This window comes from Coregonus lavaretus, assembly GCF_964263955.1.
Source record: "Coregonus lavaretus genome assembly, chromosome: 7".
Classification (NCBI taxonomy): Eukaryota; Metazoa; Chordata; class Actinopteri; order Salmoniformes; family Salmonidae; genus Coregonus; species Coregonus lavaretus.
The window spans coordinates 11522749-11549767 of record NC_139994.1 but is presented as its reverse complement, the minus strand read 5'-3'; the positions used below and the strand labels follow the sequence as shown (position 1 = coordinate 11549767).

General features: G+C 42.1%; 1 protein-coding gene across 2 annotated transcripts in view; it reads left to right on the top strand.

The window, feature by feature from the left end:
- Nucleotides 1-27019, top strand: part of LOC311132694 (protein NDRG1-like) — a 38570-nt gene that overhangs the window by 9157 nt on the left and 2394 nt on the right. Inside the window, exons 1-13 of one of the 2 annotated variants that reach the window (XM_084165966.1) lie at nt 7839-8004; nt 19180-19238; nt 19568-19603; nt 22498-22603; nt 22975-23095; nt 23623-23685; nt 23948-24008; nt 24443-24529; nt 24714-24758; nt 24941-25044; nt 25464-25526; nt 26131-26182; nt 26670-26717. In XM_084165966.1, the coding sequence (XP_084022092.1) occupies nt 19182-19238; nt 19568-19603; nt 22498-22603; nt 22975-23095; nt 23623-23685; nt 23948-24008; nt 24443-24529; nt 24714-24758; nt 24941-25044; nt 25464-25526; nt 26131-26182; nt 26670-26717 (843 nt within the window). In that variant the 5' untranslated portion in view covers nt 7839-8004; nt 19180-19181. Of the gene's footprint in view, nt 1-7838; nt 8005-19179; nt 19239-19567; nt 19604-22497; nt 22604-22974; nt 23096-23622; nt 23686-23947; nt 24009-24442; nt 24530-24713; nt 24759-24940; nt 25045-25463; nt 25527-26130; nt 26183-26669; nt 26718-27019 lie in introns of those variants that run through there. The other variant, XM_084165965.1, reaches the window with a different exon arrangement.

The following is a 27019-nucleotide window of genomic DNA, read 5'->3' as shown; positions in this document are numbered from 1 at the left end:
TTAAGTAAGGCACTTAATCCTAATTGCTCCTGTAAGTCGCTCTGGACAAATGTAAATCAGAAAAGTTTGCAAGGGGGAAAATAGAATGTGGAAAAATATTGATGATGATTATAAATCAAATAAATTACCACTCAGCAAGTCCTACACCCCTCATAACCTGAGTCCCAATGTCCCAGACTCTTGTTCACATACATAGTGCACGTAAATGTCAGACACCAGATAGTGTGTGAGGAACCCTGGCCCTCTTTCAGCTGCATATACATGAACACACACACACACACACAGTTGCCAGGAGAGGCATTTCTGACTTCTCTCACAAACACCGTAATCAGCCAGGTAGAAGTCCACTATTCTTATCAAGTGTTGAGACAGTCTTTGACCCAAATACACAGTCCTAAATCTCCTATTAACTACTCACGTCCTGCACTATATCAAACATGAAATCTATTGAGAATCATCATCATTCAAGACTGAAGTTACAGGTAACTGCCAAAATAAAGGAAACCCCAACATAAAGTGTGTAAATAGGGGGTTGAGCCACGAGCCGGAACAGCTTCAATGGACCTTGGCATAGATTCTACAAGTGTCTGGAACTCTATTGGAGGGATGCGACACCATTCTTCCACAATAAATTCCATCATTTGGTGTTTAGTTGAAGGTGGTGGAAAACGCTCTCTCAGGTGCCGCTCCAGAATCTCCAATAAGTGTTCAATTGGGTTGAGATCTGGTGGCTGAGATGGCCAATCTGGAGGCAAAAGAAACGCACACCTGCCAGCGGAGCAGAACACTTGAAAAAGAAAATGAGAGCCTCACACTCAAGGAGCTCAGATGCAACAACTCTACAACCAACATTTCGACAGACAAGCTGTCCCCATTCGACTGAGACTGCCATGGCATATGGTTTACATTGTTTTCATGCTCATAAAACCATTCAGTGACCACTCGTACCCTGTGGATAGGGGCAGACAAAATAATGACATGCCCAGCATTTTTATACATGACCCTAAGCATGATGGGATGTTAATTACTTAATTAACTCAGGAACCACACCTGTGTGGAAGCATCTGCTTTCAATATACTATTTATATTTGTATTTATTATGGATCCCCATTAGCTGCTGCCAAGGCAGCCAAGGCAGCAGCTACTCTTCCTGAGGTCCAGCAAAATTAAGGCAGTTATACATTTTAAAAACATTACAATTCATTCATAACAGATTTCACAACATATTAAGTGTGTGCCTTCAGGCCTCTACTCTACCACCACATATCTATAACACAAAATGTATAGTGCGTATGTTATTGTGTGTTTGTATGCATGTGTCTATGTTTGTGTTGCTTCACAGTCCCCGCTGTTCCATTAGGTGTATTTTTATCTGTTTAAAAAAAACGAATTTTACTGCTGGCATGAGTTACTTGATGTGGAATAGAGTTCCATGAAGTCATGGCTCTATGTAGGACAGTGCGCCTCCCATAGTCTGTTCTTGACTTGGGCACTGTGAAGAGACCTCTGGTGGCATGTCTTGTGGGGTATGCATGGGTGTCCGAGCTGTGTGCCAGTAGTTCAAACAGACAGCTCGGTTCATTCAATATGTCAATACCTCTCACAAATACAAGTAGTGATGAAGTCAATCTCTCCTCCACTTTGAGCCAGGAGAGATTGACATGCATATTATTAATGTTAGCTCTCTGTGTACATCCAAGGGCCAGCCGTGCTACCCTGTTCTGAGCAAATTGCAATTTTCCTAAGTCCCTCTTTGTGGCACCTGACCACATGACTGAACAGTAGTACGGGTGCGACAAAACTAGGGCCTGTAGGACCTGCCTTGTTGATAGTGCTGTTAAGAATGCAGAGCAGCACTTTATTATAGACAGACTTCTCCCCATCCTAGCTACTGTTGTATCAATATGTTTTGACCATGACAGTTTACAATCCACTGTTAGTCCAAGAAATGTAGTCTCCTCAACTTGCTCAATTTCCACATTATTCATTACAAGATTTAGTTGAGGTTTAGGGTTTAGTAAATGATTTGTCCCAAATACAATGCTTTTAGTTTTTGAAACTAACTTATTCCTTGCCACCCATTCTGAAACTAACTGCAGCTCTTTGTTAAGTGTTGCTGCCATTTCAGTCGCTGTGGTAGCTGACGTGTATAGTGTTGAGTCATCCGCATACATACAGTGAGGGAAAAAAGTATTTGATCCCCTGCTGATTTTGTGCGTTTGCCCACTGACAAAGAAATGACCAGTCTATAATTTTAATGGTAGGTTTATTTGAACAGTCAGAGACAGAATAACAACAAAAAAATCCAGAAAAACGCATGTCAAAAATGTTAGAAATTGATTTGCATTTTAATGAGGGAAATAAGTATTTGACCCCTCTGCAAAACATGACTTAGTACTTGGTGGCAAAACCCTTGTTGGCAATCACAGAGGTCAGACGTTTCTTGTAGTTGGCCACCAGGTTTGCACACATCTCAGGAGGGATTTTGTCCCACTCCTCTTTGCAGATCTTCTCCAAGTCATTAAGGTTTCGAGGCTGACGTTTGGCAACTCGAACCTTCAGCTCCCTCCACAGATTTTCTATGGGATTAAGGTCTGGAGACTGGCTAGGCCACTCCAAGACCTTAATGTGCTTCTTCTTGAGCCACTCCTTTGTTGCCTTGGCCGTGTGTTTTGGGTCATTGTCATGCTGGAATACCCATCCACGACCCATTTTCAATGCCCTGGCTGAGGGAAGGAGGTTCTCACCCAAGATTTGACGGTACATGGCCCAGTCCATCGTCCCTTTGATGCGGTGAAGTTGTCCTGTGCCCTTAGCAGAAAAACACCCCCAAAGCATAATGTTTCCACCTCCATGTTTGACGGTGGGGATGGTGTTCTTGGGGTTTTGTACGTTTGCCCACTGATCAGTCTATAATTTTAATGGTAGGTTTATTTGAACAGTGAGAGACAGAATAACAACAAAAAAATGTCAAAAATGTTAGAAATTGATTTGCATTTTAATGAGGGAAATAAGTATTTGACCCCCTCTCAATCAGAAATATTTCTGGCTCCCAGGTGTCTTTTATACAGGTAACGAGCTGAGATTAGGAGCACACTCTTAAAGGGAGTGCTCCTAATCTCAGTTTGTTACCTGTATAAAAGACACCTGTCCACAGAAGCAATCAATCAATCAGATTCCAAACTCTCCACCATGGCCAAGACCAAAGTGCTCTCCAAGGATGTCAGGGACAAGATTGTAGACCTACACAAGGCTGGAATGGGCTACAAGACCATCGCCAAGCAGCTTGGTGAGAAGGTGACGACAGTTGGTGCGATTATTCGCAAATGGAAGAAACACAAAAGAACTGTCAATCTCCCTCGGCCTGGGGCTCCATGCAAGATCTCACCTTGTGGAGTTGCAATGATCATGAGAACGGTGAGGAATCAGCCCAGAACTACACGGGAGGATCTTGTCAATGCTCAAGGCAGCTGGGACCATAGTCACAAAGAAAACAATTGGTAACACACCCCCTGCTCAAGAAAGCACATATACAGGCCCGTCTGAAGTTTGCCAATGAAAATCTGAATGATTCAGAGGAGAACTGGGTGAAAGTGTTGTGGTCAGATGAGACCAAAATCAAGCTCTTTGGCATCAACTCAACTTGCCGTGTTTGGAGGAAGAGGAATGCTGCCTATGACCCCAAGAACACCATCCCCACCGTCAAACATGGAGGTGGAAACATTATGCTTTGGGGGTGTTTTTCTGCTAAGGGCACAGGACAACTTCACCGCATCAAAGGGACGATGGACTGGGCCATGTACCGTCAAATCTTGGGTGAGAACCTCCTTCCCTCAGCCAGGGCATTGAAAATGGGTCGTGGATGGGTATTCCAGCATGACAATGACCCAAAACACACGGCCAAGGCAACAAAGGAGTGGCTCAAGAAGAAGCACATTAAGGTCCTGGAGTGGCCTAGCCAGTCTTCAGACCTTAATCCCATAGAAAATCTGTGGAGGGAGCTGAAGGTTCGAGTTGCCAAACGTCAGCCTCGAAACCTTAATAACTTGGAGAAGATCTGCAAAGAGGAGTGGGACAAAATCCCTCCTGAGATGTGTGCAAACCTGGTGGCCAACTACAAGAAACGTCTGACCTCTGTGATTGCCAACAAGGGTTTTGCCACCAAGTACTAAGTCATGTTTTGCAGAGGGGTCAAATACTTATTTCCCTCATTAAAATGGAAATCAATTTATAACATTTTTGACATGCGTTTTTCTGGATTTTTTTGTTGTTATTCTGTCTCTGACTGTTCAAATAAACCTACCATTAAAATTATAGACTGATCATGTCTTTGTCAGTGGGCAAACGTACAAAATCAGCAGGGGATCAAATACTTTTTTCCCTCACTGTAGACACACTGGCTTTGGTCAAAGCCAGTGGAATGTCGTTAGTAAAGATTGAAAAAAGTAAGGGGCCTAGACAGCTGCCCTGGGAATTCCTGATTCTACCTGGATTTTGTTGGAGAAGCTTCAATTAAAGAACACCCTCTGTGTTCTGTTAGACAGGTAACTCTTTATCCACAATATACAGTAGCAGGGGGTGTAAAGCCATAACACATAGGTTTTTCCAGCAACAGACTATGATCGATAATGTCAAAAGCCGCACTGAAGTCTAACAAAACAGCCCCCACAATCTTTTTATCATTAATTTCTCTCTGCCAATCATCAGTCATTTGTGTAAGTGCTGTGCTTGTTGAAACTCCTTCCCTAAAAGTGTGCTAAAAGTCTGCTGTCAATTTGTTTACTGTAAAATAGCATTTTATCTGGTCAAACACAATTTTTTCCAAATGTTTACTATGGGTTGGTAACAAGCTGATTGGTTGGCTATTTGAGCCAGTTAAGGGGGCTTTACTATTCTTAGGTAGGGGAATAACTTTTGCTTCCCTCCAGGCCTGAGGGCACACACCTTCTAGTAGGCTTAAATTGAAGATATGGCAAATAGGAATGGCAATATCGTCCGCTATTATCCTCCGTAATTTTCCATCCAAGTTGTCAGACCCCGGTGGCTTGTCATTGTTGATCGACAGTAATACTTTTTTCACCTCTTCCACACTTACTTTACAGAATTCAAAATTACAATGCTTGTCTTTCATAATTTGGTCTGATATTCACTACTACTTGGATGTGTAGTGTCAATGTTTGTTGCTGGCATGTCATGCCTAAGTTTGTTAATCTTGCCAATGAAAAGATAATTAAAGTAGTTGGCAGTATCAATGGGTTTTGTGATGAATGAGCCATCTGATTCAATGAATGATGGAGCGGTGTTTGCCTTTTTGCCCAAAGCTTTTTACCATCAATCTTTATGTCATTTAGCTTTGTTTCATAGTGTAGTTTATTTTTTTTTAATTCAGTTTAGTCACATGATTTCTCAATTTGCAATACATTTGCCAATTGGTTGTGCAGCCAGACCTATTTGCCATCTCTTTTGCCTCATCCCTCTCAAACATACAATTTTTCAATTCCTCATCCATCCACGGGGATTTAACAGTTTTTAAAGTCATTTTCTTAATGGGTGCATGCTTATTAGTAACTGGGATAATAAAAGTCGTATTCCTATTAACTTCCAGTGTAGTGAGAGCGACTTTATCACGGTGCTACGTCATACCGGACGGATTTCTGCCTGCTTGAATGCCAATAACTCAGTTACACATGAACACATGAAATGACCCAGGGAATCAATAGAACATCACTCACAGATGCACAAAAACAATATATAATTCAAAATAGGTGAACCTTTCCTTTAATATAATCAAACTTGATTTGCTAGATTGCAAGAATGTTTTCTGTGTAGTATGAATTGAATGTTCCTGAATGGGAAACTATATTTTTGTAATGGATCTATTGTTATTTGCTCTTATTCAGTTTGTTGGTCTAGTACTTAGTGACTTAGTGATTAGCATAATGGTTATATTTTCTATCCAATGCTTCCATTGTATTCCATGTGTTCCAATTGAGGGCCTCACATTACATACCCACAGTGAAGGCATTGTATTGCCCCAGTGACTTTACACACAGACACACAGTCATGCAATGCAACAGTTTATTGACGGAACAACATTGCTGTTATCTATCAAAGTGTTATGATTTGTACTAATAAGTGTGAATGATCGTATACACAGTATCTCTCAGAACAAAGAAGACACATCAAGTATGAATTAATCCAATACAGTACAACTTTACAAGCTTAACTCTCCCTAGGTCATTGATGCGTCCCAAACAGCACCCTATTCCCTACGTAGTGCACTACTTTTGAGCAGAGTTCATATAGTCTCGAAAACCTGACCCTAGGGTCGGGTTTTCGAGATGAGAGCTCATAGGGCTCTGGTCAAAAGTTGTGCACTACATAGGGAATAGGGTGCCATTGGGCCCTGGTCAAAGTAATCAGTGTTGGGGAAAAATGAACTACATGTAGTTCAATTTGTAAAATAAACTACATTTTGCAGTAGCTTGGTAAAAAACAAAATACAATCTTGGTAATGTTTTTAGTAGGTAATTACTTTTTTGCCATGTAGCGGTGAAGATAACTACTGGAACTACCAAGATTTTTTTGCAAAAATCAAATAATATACGGGTGAAGTAGGCAAGAATTTCCTTTCTTTTTCGGCCTCAGACCTGCCTCATTCTCACTTCAAACATCATTTTTGTGTTTAAAACGGACAAATGACAAAATTCTGTTAATAAGAGTGATCTGTTCTTGCACTTTTGTATTCTTTGACATTTCAGATTTAGAAAGGATAATTTTTCATGAAGTAGTTTGGATGTAGTGAACTACTTTTTCAACGTAACTTTAATTAAGTAAACTACATTTTTATTAAGGGTAGCTTTAGCGTAGCTTAACTTCTTCCAGTGTGAAGAAATTGGTAGCTTGGTAAACTATATTTTCAGAGTAGCTTCCCCAAAACTGAAAGTAATGCACTATGTAGGGAATAGGGTGCCATTCAATAGGTCACCAGGAAACTGAAGTCAATGACATAGGTTAGTATTGATTGGAGTATTGATTGAGCAACACAGAGATAGAAAGCACTATTTATAGAGGATCCCTAATACCATATCCAGAAATTCTGAGGGAAGAGGAAAGGCTTCCCTTGATACAGACTTCTCTCTGGGTAGCTCTGGTCAAGGGCGTAAGTGTGTGATCCTTAGTGAAGGAACATGCTCTAAAGACCTGGACCAGAGCTACTCTGGAAAATAAAAACCCAAGGTTGCATTCCTTCTCTTCCTCCTCTTCCCATGCCGGATGTTAACGGTTGCTTAAAGTTTGTGCTTAAAAGTTGCCCTTGGCAGGTTGACAGGCAGTCAGAGGGAGTGAAGAAAACCTCCCTGACTCCCTTTCGCTTTAAGATACAATATAGATGAATTAGTTTGGCATGGCCTTGTATAAATAAGACAGGGTTTCCAAGATTCCAGTACACACCCAGCCTGTCTAGTGAAAGTGTAATCTAGTAATATCCCAGTAATTATCACCTAACTGACTGTTGACAAATTAACAAGCGTTCCCGAAATAAACCCACATCAAAAGTAATCCTCTCAGATGCCAAACACGTTGCAAAATTTGTAAATGTAATAATTGCACTACAAATGCAAAAAATGTCCGGATAAATACATGTAGTTAGAGGTGAGAAGTGGGCATCGATGAATGAAGGCTAGTACTAGGCTACTTCACTACAACTGTCAATCAGCAGTCTCTGCGTCATCCCTTTTCTCATGCAACCGCTGGAAACAGTATAGCAGTATTACCAAATGCAGTGATATTGCCCAATAGCAAGTGGAGGAGAAGAGGAATGGGGATGGGCTGTCTCCTAATGCTTTATAAACGCCCGGATACATCTTCCGTCAGATGCACGTAGCGAGAAAATATAACCAACCATTTGTTAGTGAATACATTTTACTGAGGCGATTTGCAAACAATTTAAAGTGTTTAACTACTTTGTGTGGGTGTTCAACAGTGGACAATCAAACTTAACAGGTAAGTGTTTTTTCATCGATCTCTGGATATTACGTCGCAATTTAATTGACCTAAATGCAGGTCATTTAAACTTTCCAGATGTTAGTGGCAGTGTAGCTACTGCGTCAAACCAGCATGTGCACGCACCACGAGCTCCATTATGCCAAACAGGAAATTTGTTGTTAACAATTTCAACAGTTTAAAAAAAAAACTTTTTTTGTTGTAATTTTACGCCTTTTTTTCTCCCCATTTTCGTGATATCCAATTGCGATCTTGTCTCATCGCTGCAACTCCCCTGCGTTTGTGTATTAGTGTGTAGTGATGGGAAACCGAGGCTTTCTGAAGCCTTTGGGACTTCCACCAAAATTCGCCGGAAAACTGTTTATTACTCGGAGCTTTTAACACAATGCACATTAGTGATATCTGCTGGCCAGCAATGAAAAGCAGCGTTTGATGTTCATATATAAATATTTTCCATAAAATTCATCAAATCACTGTGGCGTAGTGGTTAGTCTTGGGTTTTAGTAGTCTATTATCAGTTACTGTTACAGGTTTTCACCTTCTGTCATGCTTCACTTTTTTGCTGTGAATCCTTTTTTTCTTTCTGTAAAACTGTGAATCATTATTTAAGCTAGAAGCCTATACTTTATTAAATAAAATGAATTGTTTTAACAACAATGTTAATGCCAAAATAATCCATCCACCTGACAGGTGTGCCATATCAAGACGCTGATTAAACAGCATGATCATTATACAGGTGCACCTTGTGCTGGGCACAATAAAAGGCCACTCTAAAATGTGCAGTTTTGTCACACAACAATGCCACAGATGTATCAAGTTGAGGGAGCATGCAATTGGCATGCTGACTGCAGGAATGTCCACCAGAGTTGTTGCCAGAGAATGTAATGTTCATTTCTCTACCAAAGCCCCCTCCAAAGCCGTTTTAGAGAATTTGACAGTACGTCCAACTGGATTCATAACAGCAGACCACGTGTAACCACGCCAGCCCAGGACCTCCATATCTGGCTTCTAAACTTCAGAGGTGTAGTCCAGGGTATACGCTGGTATACGGCGTATACCTACTTATTTTTCAGTCAGCATTGCGTATACCCAGTGGTGTAGTGGAGGGTATACGCAGGTATACGCAGTATGCCCACTTATTTTTCAGTGGGCATTTCGTACACTCACTTCTTAATCCCCACTGATGTGTATCAAAGTAGTGTGGTGGAGGTATACGCCATCTCAATTAATAAGGCTGATGGAACTGATCAGAATGTTTAGCTTAAAATGTTGACAAACTATTATTTCTCCACATTTTACGCGCAGCAATGTGCACACGGCGGAAGGCCTACGCGTGAACGTTCTAACACGCGATTGCGGAATAAACACCGTTCTAAAAATGCGCACCGCACATACGAGTGGTTTCATGGACAGAGATGGAAATATCCGTTAGAAATGTAGAAAGAGGTGGGATTTAAAGATGCAACAACTGTAATGTGTTGCTAATATGACTATGCCTTTGGCTGCTAGACAATGAAAGAAAGTTGAACAGGAGAACGCATAATGAGTATGTCTTTATAAAAATAATTGCCTCCACGTTTCTATGGTGGGATTTTGGCTATAGGCTACTACTTTGAAGCTAGGTAAGACATGCATCACATAATGAAGTAAAACGTTCAGGTGTCAAATAATTAAGGAACAGGAAAAATATAGCACTGCTAATGATAGGTCTAACTGTCTTCTGGTAGATGGAAAGGCTTTCCCAAAAATCTCCTTTATTAAATGTTAACTAGCTACAAAGTAGCCTATGCCTACCTGTCAGAATGATATGATGATTATTTGTATCAATCTAGTGTCCTTTTTTTTTTTGCGTACTCCATCTCATTTGCAACAGAAACACCACTAACCAAACAAAAGTGCCTGCACACTTGAATTAAAGGACAACTACACTCAAAAATCAAAATGTCTTCAAAAGTGGTCTCCTGATGTTGTTCAAGCATTGTTATGGACTTAGAATATACAATTGTGATTTTCTTCTGTAAAAAAAACTGTGAGAGCAAAAACCTGAAAAAATGGGGGAAAATCTGAAACCTTTGAATTTCTGACTCATTCAGAGTGTATGTCACTGTTTTTCATAGAACTTTTCACACAGGGCGCCTTTCCTTCGCCGGGCGGGCCATTTGGACATTTCTTGGCAAAATTAGAGTATACCCACTTCTCCAGGCAAAATTAGAGTATACCCACTTCTCCAGGCAAAATTAGAGTATACCCACTTCTCCAGGCACCACTACACCACTGCTAAACTTGTAGGATCATCTGAGACCAGCCACCCGGACAGCTGATGAAACTGTGGGTTTGCACAACTGAAGAATTTCTGCACAAACTGTCAAAAACTGTCTCGGGGAAGCTCATCTGTGTGCTTGTCGTCCTCACCAGGGTCTTGACCTGACTGCAGTTTGGCGTCAGTGGGCAAATGCTCACCTTCGATGGCCACTGGCACGCTGGAGAAGTATGCTCTTCACGGATTAATCCCGGTTTCAACTGTACCGAGCAGATTGCAGACCGCATGTATGGCTTTGTGTGGGTGAGCGGTTTGCTGATGTCAACGTTGTGAATGGCGTGGTGATGATGCCATGGTGGCGGTGGGGTTATGGTATAGGCAGGCATAAGCTAAGGACAACGAAGTTAATCACATTTTATCTATGTTCATTTGAATGCACAGGGATACCGTGACGAGATCCTGAGGCCCATTGTTGTGCCATTCAGCCTCCGCCACCACCTCATGTTCATCGAGAGCATCCTGATCGATTGCATCACCGCCTGGTATGGCAACTGCTCGGCATCTGACCATAAGGCGCTACAGAGGATAGTGCGTATTGCCCAGTACATCACTGGGGCCAAGCTTCCTGCCATCCAGGACCTATATACTAGGCGGTGTCAGAGGAAGGCCCCAAAAAAATTCTAAGACTCCAGTCATAGAATGTTCTCTCTGCTACCGCACGGGTAGCAGTACTGGAGCGCCAAGTCTAGGTCCAAAAGGTTCCTTAACAGCTTCTATCCCCAAGCCATAAAACTGCTGAACAATTAATCAAATGGCCACCTGTGATAATGTTACTTTGAAACGAGCATCGGTACATTTGGTCGGATCCGTAGTGCTTTGAAAACCGCATCGGAGCTCCGGTATCAATCGTCCCATCACTAGTTCTTGACATGGTTTCTTTCGTGAATGATTTGATTTATTTCTAGAGAAACGGCGCGTTGGGCTCACAAAAGAAACAAACTAAATGGAATTAAAGTAATTTGAACTGACTCTGTCAAAAAAAAATAAAAAATAAAATGTATTGGTTAATCGCTCAGCACTAATTAGGAAGCAATAGGCCTACATGTATATAATATTTCCAGGTCTCATCCCAGTGTTTAAAGATATTATTGGAAAATAGATATATCAATGCATAGGATGATGTTTTGATAATATGCTTAGCAGATATCTCAAATGAAGGTAGTTAAGTCAAAAGTAGTAAGCTAGGCCTACACCATAACCCTCTAGCCCAAAGGCCAGCAGATGGCGCTTTTGAGTCATTTCCATCTTACTGTCCAAACGCATTGTAAATCAAATCAAATTGTATTGGTCACATACACATATTTAGCAGATGTTATTACGGGTGTAGCGAAATGCTTGTTTTCCTAGCTCCAACAGTGCAGTAGTATCTAACAATTCACAACAATAAACACAAATCTAAAGTAAAATAATATATAAATATTAGGATGAGCAATGTCGGAGTGGCATTGACTAAAATACAGTAGAATAAATACAGTATATACATATGAAATGAGTAAAGCATTATGTAAACATTATTAAAGGGACTGGTGTTCCATTATTAAAGTGACCAGTGATTCCATGTCTATGTATATAGGGCAGCAGCCTCCAAGGTGCAGGGTTGAGTAACCGGGTGGTAGCCGGCTAGTGATGGCTAATTAACAGTCTCATGGCCTTGAGCTAGAAACTGTTTTTCAGTCTCTCGGTCCCAGCTTTGATGCACCTATACTGACCTCGCCTTCTGGATGGTAGCGGGGTGAACAGGCCGTGGCTCGGGTGGTTGATGTCCTTGATCTTTTTGGCCTTCCTGTGACATTGGGTGCTGTAGGTGTCCTGGAGGGCAGACAGTGTGCCCCCGGCAACGCGTTGGGCAGACCGCACCACCCTCTGGAGAGCCCTGCGGTTGCGGGCGGTGCAATTACTGTACCAGGCGGTGATACAGCCTGATCAGATGCTCTCAATTGTGCATCTGTAAAAGTTTGAGGGTCTTAGGGGCCAAGCCACATTTCTCCAGCCTCCTGAGGTTGAAGAGGCGCTGTTGCGCCTTCTTCACCACACTCACTATGTGGGTGGACCATTTCAGATTGTCAGTGATGTGTATGCCGAGGAACTTGAAGCTTTTCACCTTCTCCACTGCGGACCCGTCAATGTGGATAGGGGCGTGCTACCTCTGCTGTTTCCTGAAGTCCACGATCAGCTCCTTCGTTTTGTTGAGGGAGAGGTTATTTTCCTGGCACCACTCCGCCAGGGCCCTCACCTCCTCCCTGTAGGCTGTCTCGTCATTGTTGGTAATCAGGCCTACTACTGTTGTGTCGTCTGCAAACTTGATGATTGAGTTGGAGGCCTGCGTTGCCACGCAGTCATGGGTGAACAGTGAGTACAGGAGGGGGCTGAGCACGCACCCTTGTGGGGCCCCTGTGTTGAGGATCAGTGACGTGGAGGTGTTGTTTCCTACCTTCACCACCTGGGGGCGGCCTGTAAGGAAGTCCAGGACCCAGTTGCACAGGGCGGGGTTCAGACCTAAGGCCCCAAGCTTAATGATCAGCTTGGAGGGTACTATGGTGTTGAATGCTGAGCTATTATCAAGGAACACCATTCTTACATAGGTATTCCTCTTGTCCAGATGGGATAGGGCAGTGTGATGGCGATTGCATCGTCTGTGGATCTATTGGGGCGGTATGCAAATTGAAGTGGGTCTAGGGTGTAAGGTAGAGGTGATATGATCCTTGACTAGCCTCTCAAAGCACTTCATGATGACAGAAGTGAGTGCTACGGGGCAATAGTCATTTAGTTCAGTTACCTTTGTTTTCTCGGGTACAGGAACAATGGTGGACATCTTGAAGCAAGGGGGACAGCAGACTGGGATAGGGAGCGATTTAATGTCCGTTAACACTCCAGTCAGCTGGTCTGCGCATGCTCTGAGGACGCGGCGGCTAGGGATGCCGTCTGGGCCGACAGTCTTGCGAGGGTTAACACACTTAAATGTCTTACTCACGTTGGCCACAGAGAACGAGAGCCCATAGTCCTTGGGCGCGGGCCGTGTCGGTGGCACTGTGTTATTACAAAGGGGGGAGGAGCTCCATTGGACATGAATTAACATTAATTTCGTGAACAAGCAGTACAATATTGCAAATATTTTCCGAGATGTGAGATAATTAACTTGTTCTCTGTAATATCGCTTTGGAATTGTGACATTACGTACTTTAGAGGAAAATAGGCAGTTTCTCGACTCATACAGTGCCTTGAGTTTGAGAAGGGATTACGTCACAATTAGCCTAGCAACCGTTTGACTTAGCATGACACCATGAACACGATTGGTCGATAGTCTGCTGGGTGGGGCATTATACGTTTCTCCATTCATTACCCAATAGGATTCCTTTCTCTAATATATCTGTCTGAACGCAGTGCACAACGTCAGGATGTAGCATTAGCAACTAGAATGGTGGTGGGAAATGGTTTTTCATAAAGAAAGTATGCGGTTTCCGCCTTCTTGCCATTAAATCTAGTTAAGGAGGAAATCGACGCCTTTGCAGCCTGAATGAAAAATGTTTTAGTTACGAACCGGTCCACGGGGGATACGAGCGTATTGCCAGCTGCATATAATGCGTGTAGATGGTAAGATGAAACAATCAATATCGCCATCTGCTGGCCTTTGGGCTAAGTGACCCTCTGACTATCTAGCACAGGGGTTCCCAAACCTTTTCGCTCAGGCCACCTTTCGAGCATTGGGGAACATCCGGTCTATTTCTATGGGCAAAAGCACTGTTGATGACGCAAATTGTTCACACCCTTCTTGTTGGTGGAGATGATTTTACAGGTTGAAAGCTTATTTCCTGCAATTCTATACATTTGCCATGGGATGGGTAATTATTTTTTGCAATTTTTAAGCTAATTTCCAGCTTTCCTACACCCTTTGCCATGTCTTAAGTGTATTCATGTGATATAGCAGTGACATGCCCATTCCCTGGTTGCTGTAGCATTAGGCTTAGTACATCACAAGTTATCCTCTCATTTCAATTGGGTCAACCTTTTGCCTTAGTAGCATATTTTTTGTGGTACCCTCGGACCACCCTTATGATCTCCCTACTATGAGCCGTATCAGATAATGCACCTACATTCTGCTGTGTTTACATGTGTAAATCTGTAGGAGCTTAGATTAGCTAGTAGGAGTCTGCCCTGCTGCTAATATTTCCGAATGGGGGGGGGCAGGGGATTTGACGGATTAAATGAGTAACGAAAGATTAGTGAAGCAATCATTGTTTCTACAGATGCAGCTGGTTTGGTTTTTGGATTGAATTTAAACGAACAAAAAAGGATGGTGGCGGTGTCCTTAATTCTAGCTATCTAAAAGGGAGACTTTGCTTCGCAATTCCAATCAGTACGGTTTTGTCAACCAAGTAGTGGAGAGTAGGTGTTTTGTAACATTATTTAAATAATCTGGTTTTAAACTGTCGCTCCCTCTGTCTCCCTCAACATTTAGGACTACTCAGTCAGAATGTGTTAAATAGAGTATTGTGCCAATATTTGTCACGCAGACTCTTTATCGTTCCAATATTTCCTGTGTTGGATGATTGCATAAGGCAGTCTCACTTCTGCACGCTAAGATTATTTTAGTTGTCTGTCTTCATCTACGCACAAGTTCTAGAAAAACACAAGTGTGGAAGGAGAGCTCAGGATCTGATACGTGGTAGAGCACCACACTGTAAGAAAAATATATGTTGTGGTTGTGCTTAGGAGGTAGTAAGATCTTAATCTCCCATAGATACAGTTGAAGTTGGAAGTTTACATACACCTTAGCCAAATACATTTAAACTCAGTTTTCATAATTCCTGACATTTAATCCTAGTAAAAATTCCCTGTTTTAGGTCAGTTAGGATCACCACTTTTATTTTAAGAATGTGAAATGTCAGAATAATAGTAGATTGATTTTATATCAGCTTTTATTTATTTCATCACATTCCCAGTGGGTCAGATGTTTACATACACTCAATTAGTATTTGGTAGCATTTTCTTTAAATTGTTTAACTTGGGTCAAACATTTCGGGTAGCCTTCCACAAGCTTCCCACAATCATTTCGGTGAATTTTGGCCCATTCCTCCTGACAGAGCTGGTGTAACTGAGTCAGGTTTGTAGGCCTCCTTGCTCACACACACTTTTTCAGTTCTGCCCACAAATGTTCTATAGGATTGAGGTCAGGGCTTTGTGACGGCCACTCCAATACCTTGACTTTGTTGTCCTTAAGCCATTTTGCCACAACTTTGGAAGTATGCTTGGGGTCATTGTCCATTTGGAAAACCCATTTCCGACCAAGCTTTAACTTCCTGACTGATGTCTTGAGATGTTGCTTCAATATATCCACATAATTTTCCTTTCTCATGATGCCATCTATTTTGTGAAGTGCACCAGTCCCTCCTGCAGAAAAGCACCCCCACAGCATGATGCTGCCACCCCCGTGCTTCACGGTTGGTATGGTGTTCTTCGGCTTGCAAGCATCCGTTCTATTTTTGTTTGATCAGACCAGAAGACATTTCTCCAAAAAGTACGATCTTTGTCCCCATGTGCAGTTGCAAACCGTAGTCTGGCTTTTTTATGGCGGTTTTGGAGCAGTGGCTTCTTCCATGCTGAGTGGCCTTTCAGATTATGTCGATATAGGACTCATTTTACTGTGGATATAGATACTTTTGTACCTGTTTCCTCCAGCATCTTCACGAGGTCCTTTGCTGTTGCTCTGGGATTGATTTGCACACCAAAGTACATTCACGCATCTCTATCCTGAGCGGTATGACGGGTGCGTGGTCCCATGGTATTTATATTTGCGTACTATTGTTTGTACAGATAAACATGGTAATTTCAGGCGTTTGGAAATTGCTCCCAAGGATGAACCAGACTTGTGGAGGTCTACAATGTTTTTCTGAGGTCTTGGCTGATTTCTTTTGATTTTCCCATGATGTAAAGCAAAGAGGCACTGAGTTTGAAGGTAGGCCTTGAAATACATCCACAGGTACACCTCCAATTAATTACATTTTACATTTTAGTAATTTAGCAGACGCTCTTATCCAGAGCGATTTACAGTTAGTGCATACATTTTTCACACTGGCCCCCCGTGGGAATTGAACTCACAACCCTGGCGTTGCAAGCGCCATGCTCTACCAACTGAGCTACAGGAGGACTCAAATGATGTCAATTAGCCTATCAGAAGCCTCTAAAACCATGACATAATTTTCTGGAATTTCCCAAGCTGTTTAAAGTCACAGTCAACTTAGTGAATTTAAACTTCTGACCCACTGGAATTGTGATACAGTGAAATAATCTGTCTGTAAACAATTGTTGGAAAAATTACGTGTCATGCACAAAGTAGATGTCCTAACCGACTTGCCAAAACTATAGTTTGTTAACAAGAAATTTGTGGAGTGGTTGAAAAACAAGTTTTAATGACTTCAACCTGAGTGTATGTAAACTTCTGACTTCAACTGTAGCAAGGAAGAGAGGGAGCATTTCCTTAGAGAGACACAGAGAGAGAGGGGGCAGAGAAGGAGAGGGAACATGTTCTGTACTCTTGAGGTGTCCCATTTGGACCTAAGTGAGGTATTACTGATGTCCTGAGAGGTAGTTTTTTTTTATACAGCCAGGTAAAAGATTAGCTTAAGGGAGTCAGAAGGGCATCCTATCTTGTAAACAACATTTGGCCTAGTAGTCTCAAACTGCCTGTTAAGCACTTAGCATATCTACAGGTCTGGAAACTGGTTTGGGTTTAATGGTATTTGGTTTACTTGGCCATAATTTCACACATGGAGTTAAAAATGGAAGGTTTAAAAATACAGACATAGCTTTCAAGATCCCGGCTAGCCTCTTTAGCACCAGTAGGATTAGCTGTGCTGCTATAAATTCAAAACTGTTTTTTGTGTGGTTTTTTTCAGACTTTTATCAACATTTCCAGATTGTTTGGTTGTGTAACTTCTCTAAAATGGTTGGATTGATCTGAATGTTGCAATTTCAGTGGGAAATGGCGAACAGTTTCTCCAACAAAGGACTTGCAGTGCAAGGCGTCCATGTCTTTAAAAAAAAAACACAGCAGAAAAATTAACCTGTTTGCTTGATACTCTTCCTCTCTGTCCTATTGTGAGGCCTGGCAGAGGCCTCTGTTATAGGCTGCGTCCCACATTGCGCTATATTCCCTATGTAGTGCACTGGGCCGAATAGGGTGCCATTTGGGATGTAGCCCTAGAGTCCGGATGCTGTTCTGTTGGAAACCTGCCCAAACACCCAAAACTCCACGTGTGTGTTAAACGAAACGCTTTCTTTAAAGATTACCCTGGAGAGGCACATCTCAAACCTGTACGTAGATCAGATCCAAAGGATATTGTTATAGCTGTACAGCAGAGAGAGGGAAAGACAGGAATATGGTGTGAGGCAGGAAGAGGGGGAGAGTACTGTGAGAGTTAGTCAGCGAGAGTGTGTGTGAAGGAAGCTATGCAGTGTCAGTAGCTTCCTGTGTGTTGGCCAAGCCCAGTTAGCACACCACACCACAGAGGAAGAGCCTGACTCTTGGCCTTTACCAGCCTCGCCTGCCTCGGCCTGCCTGCCCTGCCTCGGCCTTGCCGGACACAAAGACCCTGTCTGTTTACCATCTAATTTGATTTGCATGCACAGCAGAGCTCCCACAATCCAACCAAAATGGCATCACGATCCACAGCAGCATGATCTGCAGACAGCAGCTTGATTTCATTTCTCGCCCACTCCCTTGCAATAGCCGGAGCGACTCTCATTTCAGAGTTCATTTTGGTTTAGAATGCTTTGAAAAGTATAGCTGTAGCTAGGGCTTGGTGTACTGCTAGTGTTCTAGTCTTCAAACCGTGTCATACATCAATCCCTACGAGAGGACAACACTGATGTTGTGTTTCAGTTATCTATCATTCCTTTGTGTAAAAATCAGGTGGTCATGGCTAACTGTGTGCAGTGGAAGTTTGGTTAATAACTCCTGTCAAACACTTGGAGTTCCCCCTCTTCAAGTTGTTTTTGAGACGTTTAGATCCGTAGAAGTATCATACAAAGGTTGGGAAAGGAAAGGAAAGCATGGTACCTATAAGATCCAGACCTGGGTTCAAATACTATGTCATGTTTTTTTAGTAAAAAATAAATAAATTGTTTCAATTATTTAGAAGTCAGTATTTAGATATTATTTACTTGAAAAGACAAGTAGTTGAATATTGGACTGTATTTGTAAATGCACTGTTGAATGAGAGTGTACCAGTGTTGTTTTCTCACTGTTAAGTTATCGTAATAACATGATATCAAAACAAATGTACAAGGATCAGAAAGGTACACTACCGGTCAAACGTTTTAGAACACCTACTGTGCTCAGCATATGTGGGAACTCCTTCAAGAATCTTGGAAAAGCATTCCGGGTGAAGCTGGTTGAGAGAATGCCAAGAGCTTGCAACGCCAGGGTTGTGGGTTCGATTCCCATGGGGGGCCAGTATGAAAATGTATGCACTCACTAACTGTAAGTCGCTCTGGATAAGAGCGTCTGCTAAATGACTGAAATGTAAGTGTGCGCAAAGCTGTCATCAAGGCAAAGGGTGGCTATTTGAAGAATCTCAAATATCAAATATATTTTGATTTTAACACTTTCTTGGTTACTACATGATTCCATATGTTATTTCATAGTTTTGATGTCTTTACTATTATTCTACAATGTAGAAAATAGTAAAAATAAAGAAATACCCTTGAATGAGTAGGTGTTCTAAAACTTTTGACCGGTAGTGTGTGTCATATGAAATTTCCTCTCAAACACGGAGGAACGCTCCACCACTGGTTGAACCAGTCAGCGTATATCTAAATAACAGTCCTCTCTCACTCTCACTCTCTCTCACTGAAAGACATGGATGACATCCAAGTTGCGTCAAAAGCACCCCTGCTTGTTGACCGGGAATTGCCAGTAAGTAAACACACGATCATTAATATTATCATACATTTGATTTGCATGTACTATAGACTACGGTTTATTTGTCTGTGCGAAATGTAGTTTAAACTTTGTTATAGGACAACTGAACTCCATACATAAATTATGACTGTTTAGCTGTCAGGAACAGTCTGAAATGTTTGTGCTGTACATTGATACTGGTCCTTACCGATACATTTTTTTTCCTCAACTTTCTTTATATTTAAAACACAATGCAGCCCATAGGACAATTAGGTATTCTCTAATTCATCATATCTTATTGGAAGGACTTAACTCTCTATAACCGTTGTCTCTGTCATTTTTAGGGGTTGAGAGCGGCTGTAGCACAACTTGTGATAAAGGTATGTCCCTATGGTACACACATAGATATCCACACTTCTTTTTATTTAACTACGCAAGTCAGTTAAGAACAAATTCTTATTTACAATGACTGCCCGGACGATGCTGGGCCAATTGTGCGCTGCCCTATGGGACTCCCAATCACGGCCGGTTATGATACAGCCTGGAATCAAACCAGGGGGTCTGTAGTGACGCCTCAAGCACTGAGATGCAGTGCCTTAGACCGCTGCGCCACTCGGGAGCCCACATGTTGACATAACCCACAAGTTTCAGTGTAGAGTAGTCAGATTAATGTCCACATGGATTAGGTTGTGATAATTTAGTATTTAGCCACATCTGGTGGGCAATGTAAAAGGACAGTTAATTAATTAATCATCTTGCAGTACTTGCTGCCCCTTAGGCTTTTCTGGTGGAAGTTTTGCACACATTTAAGTCTCTTTGATACTGACAGATGACGTTACATGACTACTGCACTAATGTTTTATCTGTAGCCCTTTGTGTAATCTGAAGAGGAAAAAGTATAATTTAATTTTGAGCACTAGTATGAGTGTGTATGTTGTCTTGACATACAGCCAGCAGCATACCAACTACATACATTCAGGACCTTGGACTGCACCACTGGGAACCCACTACCTACCAATCAATGCTTTCATTCTTAACTTATAAATAGCCTATCATGTGCTAATATCCTGAAAAATTCGACCTGGGAATTGTCAGTGGTGCCAGTAGAGGGATTCTCCCTGCAGCTAACCATCTCGTGGAAACCGACCCTCATGCCGGTTGGGATTAGTCAACTCAGGTTTCCAGGGCAAGCGTTTAATATCACTTTGTGTCTTAGAGCCCTACTGACGTAGGTAGAGGAGGGACACCTCGGACACCTGTCCCGTTCCCAGGCTGCCTCCCCCTCCCCCGTTCAGCTCAGGCACACTAGTTACACATGTATCCCTCCTCCTTTCTCCTCTCCCTCCTCTAGCTAGCTCAATGGGATTAGCTCAGCATATGTCTATATCAAACTGCCGCCAAATAAGCCGTGGCTACCTAGACGATACTGCCATCAGATGTTTACCTTATGTCATGTAAATAGGTTATGTGAACCTGGAGGGAAGCCTTGGTTGAACTGGATTTGACTACATTGTTGACTCTTATTGCGTCCCAAATGGCAACCTGTTCCCTATGTAGTGTACTACTTTTGACCAGAGCCATAGGAATTTGGAAAAATGTGTGCACTATGTAAGGAATAGGTTGCCATTTGGGACACACCTACTCAGGGTCTTAAACTGGACCTAACTACCTTCCTTGTAAGATTTGTTTTGGTCAGTGTATGGGGTTTATGACGTCAGGATTCCTCCGCTATTCCAGTGGCAATAGTATTTAATTGGTAACCACTCATACTTGCAGTATCAGTAGGTCCAGTGGGCTAGGCCTATGAAATTGAACGTGCCGCAAACAAAATTGCACCTAGGAGCCAATAGTCTATCTGATCTTTGGAATAGTAGACTAAAGATTATAATCTCCCCACACTGATAACATTGAGACATGAACTGATGTATTTGTACAGTATCTCATAATGATCCTGAGTGAATCATTTTCAATCTATTGAAACATTGCCACATAGACATACCTAACAGAATGACTTAATACACTATAAAGGCTTCAGACATGATTATGCCAATGCTATTACAAAAAAATACTTTATTTTTCTCTTTCTTGACCGCCTGATATGTCATCAAATTAGGATATTTTGACAACTGGGTTAAAGATTATTCATTGCTCTTGTATACTGGATTCCTATTGATCTGATGGCTTGCTTACTCTTCACTTTGGACTATTCATTAAATATCCCTTGCTGCCCCACTTTCTGACATTGTGCTGATCCAATTTAGGGATCTCTTCAGCTAGAATTATCTTGTTTTGACCACCTTGCAAAGCACCATGGGAGGCCATGGGCTTATGCAGAGTAGTAAGTACCAGGGGTATAAAACACAACCCTCAGACAAGTCCCCTCATAAGAACCTTTTACAGAAGCTTACCTTCAATTGGATCTATAGCTCAGAGCAGTACCTCTGTTTACTACTCAGTACGGGTGACCAAAAGCCACTAGAAAACATGGTTCTTGAGGGGGATTCGGACATGGAGAGTGTTGCTGAGATTGAAACCTCTGTGAGTACTGTTGGATCTCTGTCTGTTATGGAGTAGTTGATGGTGTGCTTTGACGGTTCGTCTTGGGCTTGTTTACCTTCAGTTTGTACTATTGTGGGATTGAAATAAACAATCTCAGATTGGGAGAAACATGGTGGACTGATGGTCCTTTTGGAAGTAATACGCATCAGTCAGAAATCATAATTGTTGAAGCATTATTGCCAGACGCTCTGGTTGATGACTCCTTGAGAAACAGTACTGAATGCAGAAAGGCTAACGGCTTTTGCATGAGCCAATTGTCTGTTTCACTGAAAGTTGGATATATTTTTTTTTGTTTTCAATGGCACTTTCTGATGAAGCCTTTACATTTTGGTCATTTTAGCGTTTGCTCTTATTCAGAGCGAACTTTAAGTCTGTTTGGATGTGTTCTGATTTACAATGTGTTGAGTGTTGGAGAAAATACATGCGGCCCAAATGAAAAACAAGTGATTCTGAAGGGCAAAACTAAATCCATAATGATTCATTCAAGTGTTTTCTCTGCATCTTCAAAGCTGACATGAGCTTAGTGTATTCTCATTCTCTGCTAAGCATGGATACTTTGGTGCAGTTCAACTCTGTTTCGCTTAGGGTTTACCTTGTCCAGGTCGAGTAGAGTTCTTCATTGTTTTTTTGTTTGTTATGGATAATATTTTCTTCTAAAGTTTAACAGAGTTTTGTGGTACCCCTATTTGCTAACCGTGGTTTACTCCATCTTTAGGAGCACGATGTGGAGACTCCCCATGGAAGGATCCACTGCACCATGAAGGGGACGCCCAAAGGAGACCGGCCTGTCATCCTCACCTTCCATGACATTGGACTGAACCGTAAGCCCCATACGCTTCACTCATCCCATCCTAGTTAATGGATTTGATGTCACCCCTCAATGTAAGACTAATGTCGCCATGCTCTTTGGTATTACTACCTTCAGTATGTTAAGTTTGAGAATGAGAACGTCTGTTTGTTGACTGTAACGGCTAGTCAACATCATGAAAAGTTCATTTACTTTGTTTGTAAAAGATAATTGATTCTCAATGACTTACCTGGCTAAATAAAGATAAACATTTAAATAAATAGATACATCGAAAGTTGAGAAGAAGCACACAATGCCCACCATGTTAGACATCTGTCATCCACAAATCATGTGAGATCCAGCCTCATCACTAACATCCTGTACCTGATCTCCATGTTGTTTCAGACAAGACGTGCTTTGACCCCATGTTCCAGCATGAGGACATGCAGGAGATCATGCAGCACTTTGCTGTGTGCCACATTGATGCCCCTGGGCAGCACGAGGGGGCCAACACGTTCTCTAATGGGTGAGCCCAGTCGTCTAGCCTTATCTCACATCTTTTTTGTTGATTGGATAGGACAGATGGAAAGATGGAGGAGAGAGTGCTGAAACTGCAGTGGGCCGTATTCAAACCCATGCTGCAGCGGTATGTGTTCTGGAGGCAGCGGCTTAGACCACTTGACCACCCTAGACCTCACCGCCTTTGCACCAAATGTAGGCCAGCCTGTTCGTCTGTTACCCTTTGACCTCTGTACTGTACAATCTAGATCTGTTGTGACCCATTTACACTGATGTCTTGATAAATCATTAGCTAGTTAGGTGAATATAGTTTTTTACCTGATTGCTTTGCTGCTTCATTTTTATGACCGTTTGCATCTTGAGTCCATATCACCATTGATCTGAATAGGAGAGATGATCAAAGTGAAAAAAGGATGGGAGAAACCAGTATAAGGCTGTTGCTGGAATAGAGATCTGGAGGGCAGTGATAAGAAGCATTGTATAGTGTTGATAATGGAAGTACTTTAACCCTGACGGTTGTTGTTTTCTGTCCAGGTACGAGTACCCCTCCATGGATCAGCTGTCTGAGTCCCTCCCCCTGGTCCTCAAGCATTTTGGGTAAGTCCAAACAAGGACTATAAGATTTAGAAATTGATCAAATATTTTCATTATGAAATATATTTCTCCTCATACATTTGAACTGTTCAGGATCTATATTCTGAAAGTGTCTCAGATTAGAAGTGTTGTTTTGCCTTCTAGATCATAATGAATAAGACTCCTATTTTGAGATGCTTTATGAAAAAAGACCATGATGTCTTAGACCTCCATCCATTTTGGCTCAAAAAAGATTCTGATGATATTGTGTTTTTGTTAACCACAGCCTGAAAAGCGTCATTGGAATAGCCGTCGGAGCTGGAGCCTACATCCTGGCGAGATTCGCTGTGAGTTTGACGCCCTCCTACCTTCCCCTTTCAATCATGCTTAAATGCTTAAGTATGCTTCATTATGAAGAGTTTTAATCAAACTGGGATTAGAAGTTACAGTAGACTAATGTTCCCGGTGATGCAGTGCTGATTTTGGGTGTACAATCCTGCTTATTGCTTTAGCCTGCTGCTGTGAGTGTGGAAATGTTCTAGACTGGCTCCGCACCAAAACACCCGGCTCTGTAGGGACTCCCGTCTCAATGTGCTGAAACGCAGATGAGGGAGGGATACAAATAATGTTTTAACTCCTAACTGACCTCGCTCTGTTACGAAACGTTGAGGTTTCAATGCGTATAGTGAATTAAATGGACCCCTATGAGGTTTCAATGAGCACTGTTTGTATATTTTCACCATTACGAAGTCATTGACCGAATGTTTGTTTCTGTTTTTAGCTGGACTACCCAGCGTTGGTGGAAGGCCTGGTTCTGATTAACATCAACCCCTGTGCTGAGGGATGGATGGACTGGGCTGCAAACAAGGTACAATACAGGACCATCTCCACAGATCCACAACAATCCATCAACTTTGATGATTTATAAAGCCCTTTGTCAACATTGTCACATAGCTTGTTTATACAGTATTAACGTAGCTATGTATATGATTGATCTTTGCTATTTGACCCATAAAAAAAAAAAAAAACTCTGCTTTTGAATCTCTTTTCAGGTCACTGCTTTGCCCGAAATGCTCATCGGCCATCTCTTCGGAAAGGTGAGCAGTGGGCACCCAGATAGACAGTGATTGAAACTGCAAATCACATCAACATAATCCTATTGAATCTATTCCAATTATGGGCTACATAGATATAGGACAGTTCACAGCAGGCTTACATGTTGCAGTACTGTGTCACTAGGTCACAGAGTCTGAGTAGGTGTTTATTTCTGTCTCTGTAGGAGGAAATCTCCAACAACCATGACCTTATCGCCACCTACCGCCATCACATCATGAACGACATGAACCAGTACAACCTGCACCACTTTGTCAAAGCTTATAACAGGTAAATACACTGGGCTCCTGCAGAGAATAATCATAAAATGGTATCCATGAGTTAATCTGACTCTAGGGAAGTAGATAAAGGGCTTCATTGTCAAAATCCTGATGTATCCCTTTCAATCAAGTCTTACAACATGTAAATACACTAGACTCCTCGCTGCAGAGAATAACACGGATTACCATGAACATCCTTTGACTCCGCATAAACATGTATATATTTTATATACATAATCAAGTCTTACAAGTCCTCCAGAGGACACCTGTATATTCATTATAGACATACTGTGTCTTATTTATGTATTTCTATATCATGTCTTATATTACATATCTATAATATAAAATGTGCATATGTAATATCATATTTGTAATATGTCAATATGTTCAGTTTGGGCCTCACTGATATCCCACCTTTTTCCCTCCCAGCCGGCGGGATCTGGAGATTGAGAGGCCCATTCCTGGTGGGAAAGTCTCCGTCAGAACCCTGAAGTGAGTTCCAAACCTTCTGACCTTTCACCATACCTCAATCATCTCACATGGCATATTGCTAGAGCCCTGAGTTTTCCCTGACCTGGAAACTCTGGGCCCTAGTTATAGCCTGGTGAGAACCTGGAAACTCTGGGCCCTAGTTAAAGCCTGGTCAGGTGGTTACTCGGTCCGGGAAAAACTCCTGACCCTGTAGTAATATAACCAGAAATTGATATAATGACAAGATGCTAGTCTCCGCCCTAACAATGGGATTCGTTGACCACAGAGCGGAACGGCGGGCTGTCAAGCTCCCTCCTGTTCCTCTCTTTGGATTGGTGGATACATCTCGTTATTTGACTACTTTGTTGAATAGTCGATGAGAGGTGTTGACGTCAACCGCCTGTATTCAATGGAGAGTGAGATGCTAGCCTCATGAATATGCATAGACCGTCTCGAATTTCAACAGGGACAACTCAGATATAAAGTGTTTTTTCTCAAAGTTGCCGGGATGTCACGTGCATCACACTTATATCAGTACAGTCGTCACAACCTAAGCATTACCAAACTTCTATTAAATCAAATAAGCCTCACGTATCAAAATAGCAATTCATTTTTTTGCCCTCAGGTGTCCTTCTCTGTTGGTGGTAGGAGACAGCTCTCCAGCCGTTGACGCTGTGGTAAGTCCAAGTACACACTCTGTAATCCTAACGGCCATAAACAAATCATTAACAGTAATACCTCTGGTCTTCAGTTCCTAAGAACACGTGTTGTCCATTCATCTAAATCAGGGCTCTCCATCCCTGTTCCTGGAGAGCTACCGTCCTGTAGGTTTTCACTCCAACCCTAATCTAGCGCACCTGATTCTAATAATTAGCTGGTTGAAAAACTGAATCAGGTTAGTTACATCTGGGGTTGGAGTGAAAACGTACTGGAGGGTAGCCCTCCAGGAACAGGGTTGGTGAGCCCTGACCTACCCAACAAGGTATTTACAACATTAACAAAGGTTAACTTTTAGGATTCAAACATGGGACAAAATAGGGAAAGAAATCAAACACCACAAAAGCTATTCTAGCAATAAAATATTACTCCTCCAGTTACCTATTTATTTCTCTACTAGGGTAAATATTTAGTCGCTCAATTAGACTCTGTACTTTGCATCCACAGGTAGAGTGTAATACTAAGCTGGACCCGACAAAGGCCACACTGCTCAAGGTGAGTAGCCTCTACCTCCTCCTGCTAATAATAGGTCCGATCTTGGCTAGGCAGTCTGATGAGCTTCCAGAAGCTCCGCAACTACCTGGTGACTGATTTACTAGCCTTGCCTTGGACTCCTGAGACCGCAGGTTGAGGCTATGCTGCTGTACCCAGCCTCCAGGGTATGTTCATTAGACACGCAATGGAAAATGTTTTGCAAAGAAAAATTTGAGTTTCTTATTGGACCAAGTCCAGCCCTCCCTGTTTGAGTTTGTTTACTGCTGTTTGGTTCCTGATAAACATGACCCAGGTCACAATCC